At 42.9% G+C, this 18,830-nt stretch overlaps 1 protein-coding gene across 6 annotated transcripts in view; it reads right to left on the bottom strand.

Annotated features, from left to right (window-relative positions):
- The window catches only part of KMT2E (lysine methyltransferase 2E (inactive)), a 144,778-nt gene that overhangs the window by 98,127 nt on the left and 27,821 nt on the right, over positions 1-18,830 (bottom strand). For 5 of the 6 annotated variants that reach the window (XM_075909724.2, XM_014580821.4, XM_014580823.4 and 2 more), the window contains exon 2: positions 12,166-12,350. In XM_075909724.2, the coding sequence (XP_075765839.2) occupies positions 12,166-12,236 (71 nt within the window). In that variant the 5' untranslated portion in view covers positions 12,237-12,350. Of the gene's footprint in view, positions 1-12,165; positions 12,351-14,605; positions 14,708-18,830 lie in introns of all 6 variants that reach the window. The other variant, XM_075909672.2, reaches the window with a different exon arrangement.

The raw sequence follows: 18,830 nt of genomic DNA, 5'->3' as shown, positions 1-18,830 counted from the left end.
GTAGGCAGGTAACAGAATGACAAAAACAATAGAATTTGATTGTACAGCCACTAGGGATGTTAGATAGCGATTAACTGAATAGATGTGTAACTGCACAATGTTATTGGCAGCTAGTGCACTCCCAGCCCCACTCCTGGGGAGTCCCCTACCACCTTATGCTACTGCCTCTGTATCAAAAATCAGCTCCTTGCGTAGACCAGCTGCCTTCCACCCTGCTCAGAGGCAACAGTGCTGGGGAGGCAGAGCGGGGAGGGAGGGAGGAATGTGGAGACAGGCGGTACCATGGAGCCAGTGCTGGGGGGAACTGGCTTTTAAGCCTGCACCCCCAGCATCAGCTTCCACCCCCACTTGCTGCCTTTGATACAGAAGCGGGGCAGGGGGGAGGGAGAAATGCATGTAGTTGATAAGATTAACTGATAAGCCTGAGCTTATCAGTTAATCGTATAGTTGGCTACATGTCGACGTTCTTATTTAAAAAACAAAGAAAATAAAGAAATCCAAAGGTTATTGTTACCCGTTTTAATATTAGTAACCCAGGTTCTGGCTGTAACTATTCCTATGGATTTAAGTTGGATAACACAGATTTAACATTCATTATGCATACTAGGGGGCTACGCCCCATGCACGCACGCTATGCTTGCCAAGCCTCCTCTGTCCACCACAGCCAGATTGTGATCTCTCCTGCGCCCTGTGCTGCAGCAGGAACGGGGCCACTACCAGCCTTTTCTGTGGTCAGATGGGGGCTGGACAACAAGGCCTGCCCAAGGATCGGGGCTGGGGACAGGTCGGTCTGGCCAGATAACTTTTTTGGACTGAAGGCCACTGACCCACAGAAAAATCAGTTGGGGACCATACAAATGAAAAGGGAAAAAATGTCCCTCCAAAAAAAAACCCAAACCTCAGAGATGTGGCCCCCAATTGAAACACCTCACTTCCCTGGTGCTCCAGTCCTATGGGGAAGGGAGAAGGACTGAGTTTCAAGGCCTCAGGCCAGATTAACTCTTCCGGGGTTTCAGGGTTAGTGGATTTTGTGGGCCCCCTAGGCTCCGGAGTGGGGCCAAAAATGAGGAGTGTATGGGACAGGGCTGCCAGTAAGTGGGATAAGGATAGAAGTGCAGGAGGGACTGAGGGTGTGAAGTCTGAGTATGATGTAGGGTGCAGGAGCAGGCTGAGGTCAGGGTGTCTGGCCGGGGGGGAGCAGGAGCAGGCTAGGGATAGGGAGCAGGTAGGTGAGGGAGTTGGGGGTGCGGGGTCTCAGCAGGGCAGTGAGGGAGGGAGCTGGGGGTCCAGGGCAGAAGAAGGGTGGGGGTAAGTGTGTGGCCAAGAGGGAGAGGACAGGGGCAGGAAGTCTGTCCAGGGGAATGGGGACAGGAGCAGGCTGGGGGCAGGGTGCCTGGCGGGGAGGGTGAGGGGAGTTGTGCGCTGGGAGGGGGGAGTGAGAGGGAGCTGGGGGGGCGAGGCAGGGTCTGGGCATGAAGGGGTAGGGGGCACTTAATTGTCTTCAGGCCCCTGGCAGGTATCAGGCTCAGCCTCCCAGTGCTCCCATTAGCCAGATTCTAGCCAACAGGAGTGCAGGGAAAGGCTCCAGACAGCGGGCTGGGAAGTGCTTCTTCCCCGCTCAGGGCTCTCTCCCTCCCCTGCCCCGCGGCAGGAAGCTGGCGCTAGTGCTCCAACCGTGGGAGAGGAATAAGACATCTTCCCTATGAGAGAAGCTCAGAGTTTTCTCCTTCCCACTCTCCTCACTTCCTCCGCAGTGGGATGAACCCAGTCACTGGCTCCTGCCCCAACTCCACCACCTCGGGCTGTAGCTCCAGCTCAGGGCTCTGCAACAGCTACGCCTAGAAGCAGTTGCCCAGGCTGCGAGCTACCTCCAGCAGGCCCGCACCATCTCACGCTCAGTGCTGTAGTGCGACAGGGTGGAGAGGGTCTTGAGCACCTGGCTCATGAAGCTGCTGAGCAAGTGGGCTGATCCTAAACTTCCCTGCCTGGCCCCAGAACAGCTGCTTGCTGAAGGAGTGCTTCTCCTTGGTGCTGCTGGGGCTGCTTATCCTGGATGGGGTGCTCTGGTCTCTCCCCATGACAGGGGGAAGGGAGAAAGGAAGCTGCACAGCTGAGGGGTGGCAGGATGAAAAAAACTTTTCCTGTGGGTTGCAGAGTGAGATGCTGACATCACTCTGTCATCCCACAAGAAAAGTTTTTATAAATATATAGAGAGATAAATGACTGGAGGATAAGGGATTAAGTTTCGCTTGGGACAGAAAAAGAGTGTGATACATAGTAGGGAGTGGATGCTATATGCAAAGTCAAGAATCACATCAAAGAAGTAAGGAGTTGGTTAATTTCTTGAAGGGTTGGTTAATTTTTTTAAAAAAAATACTGGATTTCAAAAGGCAGTATTATTGTGGGTATCTTTCAAAAACCTTGAGGAAAGAGGTCAATAGAATGTATAATTTGGCATTCCTCATTTATGTTCTTGATATCAAAGGCATTCTTACTCCAAAAAGATTTGTGTTTAAGGCACCATATTTTGAAATCTTCTGAATAGGCCCCATTCTGGAGCTTCACAGCACCATACAGCTTTAATGTCTTGGTGGTTCTGTAACTTGAAAATAAACCTACCCCTGTATTTATAAACAATGAAATCACCTTATTTTTACTGGTTACTTCCTTAATACTTAGGGACATTCAAACTTCACAACTAAAACTTGTTGTAATATCTATACACATATACGCAGCATGAAACAATGACATTTTTTTCAAGGAGAGTTAGTTTCAGCCTCATCTGTCTCTCATAAGCAATCTCCCAATGGAGATATGATCCTAGCTCAACTGGAAAGGAGAGCTAGAGAAAGCAAATGGTCTCTTGGGGAAGGCCTTGGAGCAAGGGAAAAAGATACAAGGGAAAAGGCTTGCAGAAGGCAGGGTTTGTGTATCAAACCCTATGTTGAACTAATTTATTGTGTAAGCTAAGTAAACCATACCCTGAGGGAAGGACTTGAAAGGGGCTTCCTGGACTGTGGAAAACAGACCTGTAAACTACACAGACAATAAAAACAAAAAACAAAGAACTCCAACAAATTAACACTCAGTATTATACCTTAAATCACAGTTTAATTATTTGAGTGCAATTCTGACAAGTCCCACTAGATGAGTTCATGTACATATAATTGGTCTATCAGGTGACAGAATACTAAGTGGTTAGAAAGAGTTAAACATTCTGAAGCGTTCAGTCATCAATCATCCAATCAGTTAAAGGATCTTCTATAAACAGAAAACAGTACTAGATTTTCTCTGCTACACTAAAATAAATAAATAAATAAATACATTCGTTCACATTTAAGAGTCTCAGTTCTGGTTTGGGTCAGATAACTTGCATACCTAGAACTAAGTTACCTGAGATGGGAGCTCAACACTTTTTTTAAAAAAAATTGTGGATGTCAAAACTCTGTAATACTAAGATTTGAAAGGAGCCTAAAGTAATTAGGATCTCAACTCTAAGTCTCCTTTCAAAGTCCCAGCCTAAAGCTTTTAAGGCCATTTGTAGCCTTATAAACTCAAAAACAGCAGTATTTCTTTATTAAAATTATTTGAAAATCAATTGTTTCTAAAGTGCCTCACTAGCTTTGCAAGGTTTTTTTTTTCTTTTTAAACAAAAAAGTTTTTTTTAATCCTATGTACAGTAATTCTTTGAAGTACAATTAGTTGGCTAAAATTCAACCCAGATAAGAAAATATACGGTATAACAGGTATGTATACCAATGTATTGTGTTTCATACAAAATGTACTGCAAGACTTCAAAGAATATAAGACAGCTGGTATCTGATGGGGAAAAAAAGAGAGACTATATTGCCTGATCTTAGGCACTGTTTACTGATTTATAACTTAGACTGACATAGTTTTTGCAAAACAGAACTATGTAGCACTTTAAAGACTAACAAGATGGTTTATTAGATGATGAGTTTTCGTGGGCCAGACCCACTTCCTCAGATCAATATGTGGAAGAAAATCGGCACAACCATATATAACAAAGTGATACAATCAAAAAAATGAATGCAGGTGAAATTGACAAATCAAATTTTAGAACAGAGTGGGGGTCAGGAGGAAAGGTTAGTGTCTGTGAGGTAATGACATCGGGTGATAAGAGAAATTTCTGTGAGGTAATGACATCAGGGGTGGTAACTGGGGAAGCTTTGTAATGGGTGAGATAATTAGAGTCTTTGTTTAAACCCATACATAAAGTGACAAATTTAAGCATGAATGACAATTCTGAAGCTTCTCGTTGAAGTCTGGAGTGCAAGTCTCTTTGAAGCAATATGAATGTTTTAAGGTCATTGAGGGAATGGTCAGTCTGGCTGAAATGGCAAGCAACAGCTTTCTCTCTGTGAGAGAGTATTATGTCTGTTTTGTGTGCATTGATTTTTTTGGCGAAGTGTCTGAGATGTTTGTCCAATGTACATAGCAGATGGACACTTTAGACACATGATGGCATAAATTACATTTCTAGATGAACAGGAATATGTGTTCTTGATCTTGTAACTGGCATGGTTAGGTCCAATAATGGTGTCAACAGAGTAAATATGTGGACAAAGCTGGCACCGGAGTTTGTTGCAATGGAAAGTTCCAGGATTGGTATTAGTGTGATATGTCCTGTGGTTGTTGGTAAGAATCATCCTGAGGTTAGGTGGTTGTCTATAGCAGACTATGGGTCTGTCTCCCAGAGCCTCTCGGAGTATAGTATCCTATTCCAGTATAGGTTGCAGTTTATTGATAATGCGTTGAACGGGTTTACGTTGGGGGCTATAGGTGATGACAAGTGGTGTTCTATTGTTGGTTTTCCTGGGTCTTCATCTGGCTCTGTCAATTTGTTTTTTTATTTCTTCAGGTGGGTAACTGAGGTTTAAAAATGCTTGGTAGAGATCCTGAAGTTTCTGGTCTCTGTCAATGGGATTAGAGCAGATGCGATTGTATCTAAGGGCTTGGCAATAGATGATGGATCGTATGGTGTGTCCTGGATGGGAACTGGAGGCATGTAGGTAACTGTAGGAGTCAGTGGGTTTTCAGTGGAGAGTGGTGTCTAATTTACCATTGCTGATTTGTACTGTGGTGTCCAGGAAATGGATCTCTCGTGTAGAATGGTCCGGGCTGAGATTGATGGTGAGGTGCAGCTTGTTAAAGTCTCTGTGAAATTTATCCAGTGTTTCTTGGTCATGGGTCCAGACCATAAAGATGTCATCGATGTAGCATAAGTAGAGAAGGAGTAAAAGGGAACAGGATCTGAGGAAACATTCTAAGTCAGCCATAAAGAGGTTAGCGTACTGTGGACCATGTGGGTACCCATGGCTGTGCCGCTGATCTGGACGTATAAGTTGTCCCCAAATTGGAAATAATTGTGGGTGAGAACAAAGTTACACAGGTCTGCTACCAGATTGGCAGTGGTATCCTCTGGGATAGTGTTTCTAATTGCTTGTTATCTGCCTTCATGTGGGATGTTGGTGTAGAGAGCTTCTACATCCATGGTAGCAAGAATGGCGTTATCAGGGAGGTTATCGATGTTTTGTAATTTTCTCAGGAAATCAGTAGTATCTCGGAGATAGCTGGGAGTGTTGGTTGCGTAGGGTTTGAGAAGAGAGTCTACATAGCTGGATAATACAGTAGTGAGTGTGCCGATACCTGAGATGATGGGGCGTCCGGGGTGTCCAGGTTTATGGATTTTGGGAAGCAGATAGAACAATCCTGGTCAGGGTTCAGAAGGTGTGTCTGTGTGGATTTGGTCCCGAATAGAGGCAGGGAGTTTTTTTAAGGAGACAGCGTAGTTTCTTTTGGTATTCTGAAGTAGGATCAGAGGAGAGAGGTTTGTAAAATGTGGTGTTGGAGAGTTGTCTAGTTGCCTCCTGGTCATAGTAGGATTTATTCATATTTTGATTTGTCAATTTCACACACGTTCTTTTTTTGATTGTATCACTTTGGTATATATGGTTGTGTCGATTTTCTTCCACATATTGATCTGAGGAAGTGGGTCTGGCCCACGAAAGCTCATCACCTAATAAACCATCTTGTTAGTCTTTAAAGTACTACATAGTTCTGTCTTTTGTTTCAGCTAGACCAGACTAACACATCTGCATCTCTATCACTGTAGTTTTTGCAAGGTAGGACTACTATGTTTTCTTCATGACTTGCACCTGAAAAAACAGATCTCCACAGTAGTTAAGAGTGGGTTTAAAAATAAGTCATCTAAAGTCTTCATAAAATTCCCTTTTCTTCTAGATGTAGAATTTGCTACAGTGACCCACATATCGTTATCATTAAGCTAAACTTCAATAAAGCCTTTTTTGGGGGAAGGAAGGGGAGAAAAGAGTAAACACTGAAAGCCATCAAAATGGAACATGGCAGCTGACCACAAGCTGAAACTCTCTTAAACAGGCCTCACTGGTCTGATATGACCATGAATGTTTCAGGATGAGTCCCCCTGGAAGGCTAGCGCCCAGGAACCCTGCAGAATGTCAGGGCAGCAGGAGCCCCACACGTGATGGCAGGGCTGCAGCAGTGGGAGCCTGGCACAAAAGCTGCGGGGCTGCCCGGAGCAACAGCAGGAGCCAGGCTCAGTAGCAGCAACCCAGCGAAAAGAGGCAGCAAGGCTGCTGGGTGCTGGAGCAGCAGCCCAGTGCACGCACAGGCAACGAAGCTCCCTGGTGCAGCAGTGGGAACCCAGCGAGCAGAGGCAGCGGGGCTCTCTGCTAGGGCAGCAGGGGCTAAACAGGAAGTTGGGCCAGCAAGAGGGGGAAGCCAGCTGGAAGGACAATGGTCGGGCCAGAGCTGGGGGGGGGAAGGGGAGGGGAGGAGGGTTGACAGCTAAGGGAGGAGGGGAGGGCAGAAATGACCACCCTTAGTCCAGCAAAATTCGTTATCCAGGACTGGTCATGTCCCGAGCATACTGGACCAGGAAGGTCCAACCTGTAGTTACAAGCATTAGTGACTTCTTATTTGCCAACAAGAGCATTTCAGGCCCTTAGTAAGGTCACTCTATTGAGGGCAATGTCTATTGCTCTCTGTCCATTCACAGCAAGAAAAATTAAGCTAGAATCTGATTATCCAAATATCCTTTTCCACTAACGGTGCACATTTTAAAAATTCTCTTCTCCTGAATACTCGTTAGTCCATCTAGTGTACTTCATATCAAACTGAAAACTGTGTTTATATGATATACAGCTTCTTCCCAACTTACAAACTGGTTACGGACCAGTTGTTCGTAAGTTGGAACCCATAGAGTTACATGCGACTGCGCTGTTTGTTTACGACAGCTTTGGTTGTAACTGCGAACGGTCATAAGTCGACCGTTTGCAACTCGGGGACCAGCTGTATGTCTATTCCACTCTGGATATTAAAGCATGTTGTCTTCTATTTGCAAAACGTTGTGTCAGATTTTTAGAGGCACATGGAGGAACTAGATTACCTGTAACACAGATAATTCCTTCTGTTATATACATATTCCTCCTGTAGTATGGCCTAATGAGGCAGTACCTTAATAGTGCTTAACTGCTTTGAATTACAAGATGACATGCAGTTTATTTCATACTCAGCTGTGATTCTCTATTTAAAAGAAGACACCTTATTAATTATATTCAACTTTATGCATCCTGTTCTTGCAACTTACTACAATATTGTTCTTTTTACAGGCCTCAGCCAATGTTCCCTCTAGCCTTTTTCAGCCATGTGCAGACTTTTCCCATCTATGTGCAGAATAAACTGTATGTGCATTGAAGCATCTGTGAATGGGCACCACCAGTAGAAATAAAAACCTAGAAGTGGGCACTGTGCTGATTAGCTGAGCGGCACCGGAATCTCTTCTGAGCAGATACATAAGCGCTCATCTTACAGGGAACATTGGAAGGGTAGAAAAAAGGAGGATTGATTTCCAGGTCTCCTTTTTTAATGAAAACTACAGAGGAGGGCACTGATGTCAGCGTGTCTCATTACCCCTATCCCTGTAGACCATCTTCACAGAGTGGGGAACATGACAGGTCTTGAAATGGAAGGAGCTTGCTAGCAGCTGCTCTTCTGTCTAAACATGCTCAATATACTTAAAGCGCCAATGTACATCTGTCACTCTCACACACTGTATGTGTGTGAGTCTCTGTCACTCACACAAACACATTTTGGCTTTCACATTCACCTTCTGATCCAACACATACTTTGTGGTGGTGGCATGCTTCTCTTACTTGTTTCAAAGTGTGTGATTTTAGATTTTTTTCACTGATTTGTGCATCTCAGAATTTTTACCTCTCTCTTATGCTTAAATTTAATTCTTTGAAATAAATAATGGCTAACCTGTCATGCTGGAATAATTATTCCTACTGTAATTTTTTATGAAGATATTGGTTTTTGGTTTCTACCGGTGGTACAAATCTGTATATTACCTCAGTATTGGTGCACATAACAAAAAAGTTATTTCCTCTAATTTTTGCCATCCGTGCAGTGGTCAGAGTTGGGATGTAAATACCCATTTAAAAAGTTAACTGGTTAAATGATATAATTTTAACTGGTTAATAGTGGAGGGCTGGTACATGATAGCTGGGGTCCAAGCAGGGGCTCCTGTGGCCAGAGTCCTGCCAGCCAGCTTGACACCAGCAAGGGGCTCCTCCAACCAGGCCCTTAGTGGGCAGAGGGCTGCTCCCTCTGGGCTAGTACCTCCGGTTAACCAGTTACCAGGTAAATATGCTGGTAATACTCTAACACTTACCATGTACCCAGATTGCCCACTAACAGTCTGGAAGCACAGTGGGGTTAAAGGAGGTTTCCACATGCTGCTCCTGCCCAAAGGCACCATCTCCGCAGCTCCCACTGGACAGGAGCAGAGAACCACAGGCAATGGAAGATGTGGGGGCAGTGCCTGTGTACAGGGAGGTAGTGTGCAGAACCATCTGCCTCTGTCCTAGGCACCCCGCAAGAACTGCTGCTAGACATGCCAGCCACTTTTTGGAGTGGGTAGTGCCAGAGCGGGGGTAAGCTTGCCTTAGACCCAGTATACCACTGCCCAAGAACCACCCGAAGCCTGCATCCTGAATCCCTACCCCAGCCCTGAACCCCCTCCTGCAACCACACTCCTTCCCAGGGCCTGCACCCAGAATCCCCTCCTGTATCTCAACCCTTTGCGTCAGGCTCAGCCTGGAAACCCTCCCACACTCCAAACCCTTGGCCCAAGACCACAGCCTGCACCGCCCTGCACCTAAACCTCCTGCTCCCGCATAGTGAAAGTAAATGAGGAGGAGGAAGGAGGGAGGATTGAGTAAGCAAAGCAGATCCTTAGAGAAGGGGTGGGGAAGGAGGTGGGGCAAGGGTATTTCGGTTTAAGGTAGATCCTGGATTGCATTTAAAGTCAGAAAGTGATTTTGTGCTTTAAAAGGTTGGAGACTACTGATCTAGACAGTGCTTGGTCCTGCCATGAGGGCAGGGGACTAGACTTGATAGTCTCTCAAGGTCCCGTCCAGTATTCTAGGATTTCAATAGATAGTAGCTTGTCAAACAGCCTAAAATCCAAGTGCATAAATTATTAAATATCTTGCCACTTATTCTCTTCACATGGCAACAGGAGATACTTTTCAAGGCAGATGTTAATGGATGTTTTTATCGGCCCAGTTTCTTTAAATCTTTCCAGATACTCTTATTTTCTAAGAAGAGTAAAAAATTTTGTAATGTTCATGTTTTAAGAAAATTTCCCCCTTGACTAAATCGGTTTCAGTAGTAAAGGCTGTATGCAAGACATTTTTCAGGTTTACAGTGACCAATTCATCTGTCTTGTTAAAACTAAACCTCACTGCCTTTATTTGTTAATTTGGAAGTTCATTCTTTGTGTCTCCTGGAGAAAGAGCAAATACTAATCTATTCTTAGTAAAAGCAAGTACTAATCTATTCTTCCAACACCTAAAGCAAGCAAATATGTTCTTAAACTGTCCAAAACCAATGAAAGCTATATTTTTTTAACATAAGAAAATTAAGTGTATGTATGGGGATGGGGAAGTCTTTGAAGGAAAGATGATAAGAACATTTAATCTATATTCATTGAGACTAAGGATCTATTGGCAAGTTTCAAAATGATAATTCTTACAAAAAACTAGTAATAAAAACTAGGGCTGTCAACTGAAATGCGTTAACGCCTGCGATTAACACAGTCCAGGATTAACGCATTAAATTTTGTAACATGTTAATCTCAGGCATGAATCCTGCACTGCTCCTTTGAAGTGCCACCGTAGTGCTTCAAAGAGGAAGCGCAACTGACTTCATTTTTAAGAATAATCACGGCTAAGAACTATAAGCATATATATTATACAGTACATTACAGAAACCCTCCTGCGCCTCTATACAAGGCACGGGGTTTTTTTGTGGATACAGGTTGAATTTTCCAAATCTGGGACTCTCTGGTCTGGCATCATCCATGATCCTGCAAGGCCACAGATGTTGCTGGACCAAAGAGCCCCAGAGAAAGAAGCAACGTAGGGGCTGGGGAGTCCCAGCCGGGGAACCTCCAGTTGCAGTGGAGCTATTGGTGGCCGAGCGGGCCACAGCCAAGAGCTCCAGCAAACCCTCAGTGGGAGTGGAGCTGGGGTGACTGGGAAGCCTCTGCTGGGGAACACCCCCCCCGACTGAAGCATGGTTGGTGGATGTGGGCGGCCAGAACCCTCAGAGACAGCAGGGAGGCCAGATATCCCAGTTGGGGAACCCCCGGCAGCAGCAGGACTAGTGATGGCCAGGTGGCCACAGCCAGAAACCCCAAGGAACAGCCTTTGGCAGTGGGACTGGCAGCAGCCAAGCAGACTCCACTGTGAACCCCAGGAGACCCTGGGGCAGTGGGCAGGCAGCAGGGTGGGGAGCCATGCCAGGCTAGTGTTGGGGGCCAGCTACAGGGCAGGGAGCTCCAAAGAGAGGAGCCCAAGACTGGGGCAGCCAGGAGGGGAACACTGACCTCCCCCGTCTGACAAACTCCCTGATCCGGGACAGCTCAGATCCCAAGGGTGCTGGACCAGCAGGTGCAACCTGCACTTCTTCACCCCCTGACAAAACCAAAATCAAAACTTACTGCATTGATACACCCTCTGCTAATACAAAGGAAAAACTGGGTGGAAAAACGTTGCCAGAGAGTACTTATCAGCCATAATACAAGAAACTTATAGCCTTGTATAGTTTAAGACAGTGGCTTCAGCAGTTAGCAGGAGGCTTGAGGCTTACAAACTGTGGCATAAATCAACTTGGGAAACTCAAATTTTGGAGAACTGGATGTAGAATGTTGGGGGATAGGAGAAGAAAAGGGAATTTTCCTCATAATGACAGTATCAGTCAACCACAGAACATGAACTGACAGCTGTGTCTGGAAGGTTTTGGCTAGAACATCCAACAAAGGTGCCATAGTAACAAATTGATGTACAGGTGGAACCTCTGTGATCTGGAACTCTCTGGTCTGGCAACATCCCTGGTAGAGTAGGAGCACATATGTTGCTGGACCAGAGAGCCCCAGCTGTAGAGATTGCCAGCAGCTGGCAGTTCTCAGTCTCCGTCATGAGCCATGAGCGATTAATTTTGACAATTCATGGAAGATGGGAGAGAATCCAGAGAACTGGAAAAGGGCAAAGATAGTACAAATTTATAAAAAGGAAGATAAAGATAATCATCTTAACTTCAGTACCCAGAAAGATAATGGAACAAATAATTAAGCAATCAATTTGTAGGCACCTAGAAAATAATAAGGAAATAAGTGACAGTCAGCATGAATTTGTCAATAACAAATCATGTCAAAATCAACCTAATAGCTATCTTTGACAGGATAACAAGCCTTGTGGATAGGGAGTAGTAGATGTGGTATATTCCACTGCAACCGTGTCTCTAAATGCAACCAAATAAGTTTTTACACATACTTGCTGTAAAGTATATTTTATTTAAATTATCCCCTTTGATAAAACGAACTGCTAACAAATACAGCTTCTTTCTTAAAAAAAACACACACACAGAGCGAGCATTTGCATTTAGAAAAAACAAAGCTACAATAGATTAACAAATATAGCTATTAAGTCAAATAATTAAGTATAAACATCTTGGAAGTCTGTTTATCTCTATTCAAAAATACCCACCAGAAAAAGAAAAAATAGCAAAGTTACCAGTTATGTCAAAAATACTTACTCTGAGCCTGCAGCCATTTCCAAATAAGACGTTTCTGCTGTGTCAACCCCAAGCGGGATCACTATGCTCATGACGTTCGTTTCTGATAAATTCGATTACTATGGAGTCCTGTGCATTGGTATCCAAAACACTGGGGCATTCCAGCCACAGTGCTCATTGCAAACATCTAAGTGCATCCACAAACCCTGTTTGAAAATAAGACAGAGACAACGAAACATTTTAAGCAGGCAGTTCCATATTGCATTGTAAAATGGCGCCCTGTGCTAAGACATCTTACAATAATTTCATTTTGTTATCAGTATAAAGTAAAAAATATTTTGTATTATGACAAACATTATAAAACTTTAAAATCTGCTTTATCAGAATGGGCTTTTTAAAAATAAATAAAAACCTTCAGAAGGATAGCTCTCATGTAACTTAAAATACTTCTGAAGGAAGCATTCTTCCCATACTTTTAATCAAATCTCTGAGGAAAAATCTCAACACAGAGAATGAAGGATCAAACCTCAGAGGAATAGCCTAGGCTTATCAGGTAGAATTGATTGCTCGCATTTCCCCCCTTGCAGCCTCTAATGCTGCAAGGGGTGGGGGGGAGGGGGAGAGTGGGAGCCAGTGCTAGAGCGAGAACCGTCTCAGTCCTCAGTACTCGCTGCTGCCTCTATCAAGGGCAGCAAGGGGGAGGGCAGCAGGGGCTACTGCTGCTGCTGATCCAAAGCAGCCCCTGTCCACGGGGGGGGGGGGGGGTGAGAGGGATCTGCAGTGGACAGGGGATGCTGCCAGGCGGGCAGGCAGCCCAGCTCAGTCCCGGCTCGCACCTGGTGCAGGACCAACCCCACTTCGGCGCTGCAATTTAAAGAAGGCAGCAGGAAGCAAGCAGCCTGGCCCCTGGCTCCTATTCCCTTTTAAATTGCAGAGATGCAGTAAGGTTTGGTCCCACACCTGGTGAGAGCCAGGACTGAGCTGGGCTGCCTATCGACTAATCGAGTAGTCGATAAAAATTCTATTGACTACTTGATTAATTAAATACCCTCCTCTTAACATCCCTCCTGCATACAAATCATATTATGCTAGCACATTCACCCAGTATTGCTCAGGGCAGGTCCTTAAGCAGACGCTCAGGACCGGGAGGGAGGGGGGGGAGAGAACAGGGGCATGATGAAGGGCTCTGGGGAGGGGACAAGCTCCCTTTTCCCCAAGATTCATTGGGCTGCTTCCTCTTCTCCTTTCTGTCCCTGTCAGGGAGAGAGAGCAAAGTGCAAAGCTCATCTGTCCCTGTGCTTCAGTCAGAGGGACGAATGCAGCAAATTATGCATTTTTCCCTTGCTCCCTGAGAAAGAGAAAGAGCCAGTGATATCTCCCTATGAATCTGGAGGAGAGCTTCAGCCTCCACCCCCCTCTGCCATCCTCCCTAAAGGACACTTGTGGGTGGAAGGTTTGGAGAAAGGGGCCCCAGCTAGTCCCTTTCACCTGCCTGGTGATTATCTCTTTTCTATATGGTTTTATGAGAAGTAATCCCATTCCAGTGTCCTGGCACAACCAAACCCTTAGGCAGCTTTATGTTATGTTAAGAGGAATCTATATACTGAATGTAGTAGTTCTTGCTCTTACTGTTTAAGAGAAGTTCTTGAACAAACATACAAACTCTCTCAAAATTTATAGTAAAGAAAAAGCTTTCACCATTCTGCTCAAACAACATGGTTAAAAATAAAAGCATACTTTTACATATATAATTTATATGTACAACTATAAACACTCAAAATTCTCACTCCAGTCATGATTGGCCATTATTAGCACAGACTAAATAAAACAACAGATGAGCCTAATATGGCCACAATTTGTATTTTACCCACTCGATTTTCAGCAAGTAACATTCTTCTTTCTTAGTTTGGTTATCACATAGTGGATAACTGACAGAATTTGGGAACGAGGATATCTACTTGCTAATCTAAAACTCAAGAGAGATCCTTGAGAACAGGAACATTATTTTCTCAATTTTTTTCTTTGATGTCATCTGATTAATTACATAGTTGTGAACATTTTATTCTATCAGAAATGTTAAACATGTATTTAAATGACATTGAGATTCAATGGTATTACTATATTCCTTATTAGAAAATAATGCAAAAATGAAAATGTGAAGCCACTCAATTTGATATATTTTAATGGGGAAGAAGAGATGTGAGATCTCTCATGAATTCTTAAGGAAGAGATCAGATTCTCCAGGTAAGAAGTTAGACAAGCGTTCATGATTATTTAACATAGTTTCTTCTTGTTAGTCAAGTGCAATTCTGAATATTATACATTTTACAAATCTTCCTGTGGATTCTGATTAAAATAAATTTGCTACATTCTTACACTGGCAAGCACTGAAGAGTCAGTATGGCTAACATGAATGTGTGAGAGTCTACTTTACCTCATGCATCAATTAATCATGTCCTACCTCCATAACACTGCACTCCCAACAACTTCCTCTTCCCTGTTGCAGGGATGCCACAAAGTACAGAAAAAACCCCCAGCAAATAGTCCTGCAGCACCTTAGAGACTTAACAAAAAATGTGAATAGTATCATGAGCTTTCATGGGTTGTCGCTGTTTCTTAAGTTTTTTCAGTTACATACCAACCTGGCTACCCCTCTGAAACAAAGTACAGAATATGAGCACAGAGAAGAGTGAACAGAATTATGTAACTACCACTGTATTCCTGTCCCTCCTCCACAGAATTATAGTAGTAAGATAACGTGTACTGAGTCAACAGTAACTTTCCCAGCAGTAATTAGCCATGTGAGGTGAGATCTTAAACTCAACTTGATGGTACTTCTCCATTTATCTGTATTTATTTTTAAGAATATATGTCAGCACAGCTATCCATATCTTTCATGCTTCCGCACTGAATTATTGAAATGCACCTGTAGACCAGCCTCAAACAATCAACTGTGTAGAATGCAGACTGCTGACCAACATTTCTTGGATTAAGCACATAATTCCTGTGCCCCACTAACTTATATTTGCTTCCAGTTTAAGCTGTTGGTTTTGCCCCAAAGTCATAAATGTTTTGGGCTCTGGCTATTTTTAAAACCATTTTATTTCTCATAGGATACCACAAAAGTTAGTATCAACTGCAATAGTTAACTATCCTCTTATTCGAAGGAAGTATACTATTGTCCAGGCATTTTCAGCAGAATCCTAGATTTAGAACCAAAAATCTTAATTTATTGAAAAGGATAGTTTCCCAAGAATTTCCCTAAGGTGTACTGGGAAGGACTTCACATTGATGTTGATCTAATTAGAAAATTTTGTATTTTAAAAAGCATACATGCCTAGAACATTAGAAGGAAAAATTTAATACACTGAAAGAAAAACTCTAGAGTACAGGCAGTCCCCGGGTTACGTACAAGATAGGGACTGTAGGTTTGTTCTTAAGTTGAATTTGTATGTAAGTCGGAACTGGTACATATTGTAGGGGAAACTCTAGCCAAACATTTCTCCAGAGCTCAGTTTTATTCTCCCACACCTCACTTCCCTCAGTCCTTTATTCTCAAGCTGAGGTGTCTGCTGAGAAAAGCCGCTCCCTGGTCTGCTGGGGGGGGGGGGGGGCGCTAGCTTCGCGTCTCCCTGGTCTGCTGGGGGGAAGCAGCTAGTGCGGGGTTGCCTCACCCCATTTGTAAGTAGGGATCTGATGTAAGTCGGGTCCATGTAACCCAGGGACTGCCTGTAGTTCATATTAAAACTTCCTTACAGATGAGTAAGGCCTCTGGATATTTTTACCACTCTCAACTCTCATCTTCTACTCCAACAAGAACAAGCCATTTTTAGTCTACTAGGCAAATTACTGTAGAGAAGTCAAGTCACCTATTCCATGGAAATAACCTGCTATACTTAAATATTAGGAATTATGTTACGTCAGATGTTACGGACAACAAAATGTATTTTACGCAGAGACAATGACTTAAGAACAGTAAACAATTTATACTGTATTACAATGAATTTTTGTTCCTGAGACCAAAAAACCAAAGTCCTTCAAGCCAAAGAAACAAGTACAAAGTTTACAGTGATAGATGCACTGAAAATGCAGAACATAGGTAACAGGCAGCAGCACACTTTTATGCTAGATTATAAATTTGGGAACCACTATGCTAGAACATTAACCTGGAGGGACCACCTCTACAACTTAGTGAAGTTTAATTTCCACTTAATTACCTCCCTTGTGAGACTCTCAAAAAGGATGCTAATTCATACCAAACTGGACTGAGACGATCCACCATTTAAGTTAGACAGCCATCAAATAGTAACATTAGGTTAGATCTCTGCCAATCTTATCTTGATCTGAACTAGCAACTACAAAATGAGAGACTGCACATTACCTATACCCTGAGCTAGGCAGCCTCCAGGAAAACAGTCTTAAAAACAATTTGGTACAAAGAGGTTCAATGGTAACATTTCAGAGTTGTTATGATCTGAAATGACTTTGCCTTGCCTTTCCATTCTCAGTGTTGTTGAGTCAGCCAGTCAAACAAAAACAAACAAAAACTCCCTAAAGATCTGGAAAGCCACATGTAAATGGAAAAGGCAGTGGCAGCTGTAATAGGAAGAAAAAAACAGGTCAGCAGACATTCAGGTAGAGCCTGCACAGATACAAAAGTTTGCATCTGCATCCCTAAAAATGAACTGCAGATACGGATAACAGATATAAAGCAGATATACACAAATTTGCAGGGTTCTAGATACAAAATTTGTATTTGCATCTACAACAGTGAGCTGAAAGTATTCACACTCACGGATGAAGATACCCACAGGTTTGCAGGGCTCTAATTACAGACCAACAGTCATATGTAGGTCTTTTAGTGGCAAATTAATCATTCAAATTCTTGATCCTAATCTCAACCATTAAAAAAAAATCCCAGAAAACTGATGAACCTCAATGAATTTCACCAATATTATTACAGCCAAAGAACTTTCCTTACAAGACAGATCTAATTACCCATTTTTTACAACTGATCTAAAACTCTTATTTTGTATTTTTCACAAAAGAAGTCTTCAAGACCCTTTCATTATTATTTATAACCACCATTTTAAGATTACAGGACAAAGTAATCTTCCTTACTGCAGCAAAGAAAGCTGTGGCAGTATTTGAGGGTGGTATGCCCTTCAACCACTCCTGCCACAAAGTGTGGCATTTCATCTCCAGGAACTGAATGCACTGCCTTTGCAATACCTAAATATCCCCAAGCTTGTTCAGGAGCAAAACCTGTGTTGCTTGTGAACAATTATACCCCTCAATGAATTCTTCATGTTGTACTGGCCACAGATTGACATTTCTGCCCTTGCTCTGGTCAGGTACTCAGCATGGGGGGGGGGGGGGGGGGGGGGGGGGAGAGAGAAGAATAGGGAGATCATCTATATCAGACAAGTAAACTGCTGAAGGTATGGAGTATGGTTACACATTGTGTGTTCTTGTAACATCATATGTCAGAGCCTAGAGAAGTAGAAGGAAGAATAATTCACACAATATCAAGATTTAGAAATGTCTTCATCCATTACACCGATATTCCTGATATATCCACCTGATGATTCTTTATGCATCTTCCCAGAGTAGATGTTTGAACTGCAGGAACTAACCTACAGGATGATCGAGCCAGGAGTCCAGTGGATACTTTAGATGAAGTTGGAAGAAACCATAAAAAGGTTTATGAATAACAATGAATAACAATAGGTTCCACAGGTTCTATCAGTCCCATAGATTCATTATGCATCACTTAAAAATGTGGAGAGATGCTTTGATGTTATGCCCTTATATTACTGATGGTATGAAGTGATAGCAGGAAGTAATCTGAACCAAGATAGATAAAAATCAATTTTTTAAATTAAAAAAACTTGAATTTTATTTCTTTAAATCAATAAAATACTAAGTTTATCATTTAAAACTAACAGTTACAATTAAATCTCATCACATACATGCTACACCTAGTCTCATAAAAATGAACTAATGGCTCTAGTCTGACTAGACTAACTACCAGCTCTTGCTTCTTCACAATTCCAGGTATTGAATTTCTGTTTCTCATCAGACTAAAGTAAAGACAGACACAATGTATATAGAATTGTTTTTGTTCTGTGCTTATGTGGTGGTATACCAGGGCCAAGCACAGCAGAGGCATTTATTAAGATATTGGGAAAGATAAAGGGAGCAAAGAAAGGAACAGAGAACTGGAAAGAAAAGGGGAAGACATTATTCAGCATGCACACAGCTTCCTATATTCCTCCACATTTTTGCCACAGAAAAACTATCAGGGCTTCTGGGCATAAGAGACCTAACTAGGAATATTTTGAAGAAATTAATTCCAAAATTAAAAAGGGAAATGTATCAAGTGTAGCAGGGCAAGATGATGATACAGGGCCTAGCTTCAAGAATGAAACATCATATGAGGGCTAGTTGTAGAAGTTTAACAAACACTGCACATTTAGTGTTCTGAGGACTTGGTCTGTCAGCATTAACAAAATTTGAAAATTAAAAAAAAATTAAGGACAGCCATTAGCCAATGAGTCAGGAAACTGCTGCAATTGCAAATGTGAAACATTTATGATTTAGTTTAATAAAATATAAGTATTATTGTGTTTGAGAGAGAGATTTGGTTCTTACCATTCCTAATGTACTGCTGCTGCATCTGCAGC

This window comes from Pelodiscus sinensis, chromosome 1, assembly GCF_052426305.1.
Source record: "Pelodiscus sinensis isolate ZL-2025 chromosome 1, ASM5242630v1, whole genome shotgun sequence".
In the NCBI taxonomy this organism is placed as follows: domain Eukaryota; kingdom Metazoa; phylum Chordata; order Testudines; family Trionychidae; genus Pelodiscus; species Pelodiscus sinensis.
Note: the sequence above shows the minus strand (reverse complement) of the source record. Positions and strands in the feature narration are given on the sequence as shown.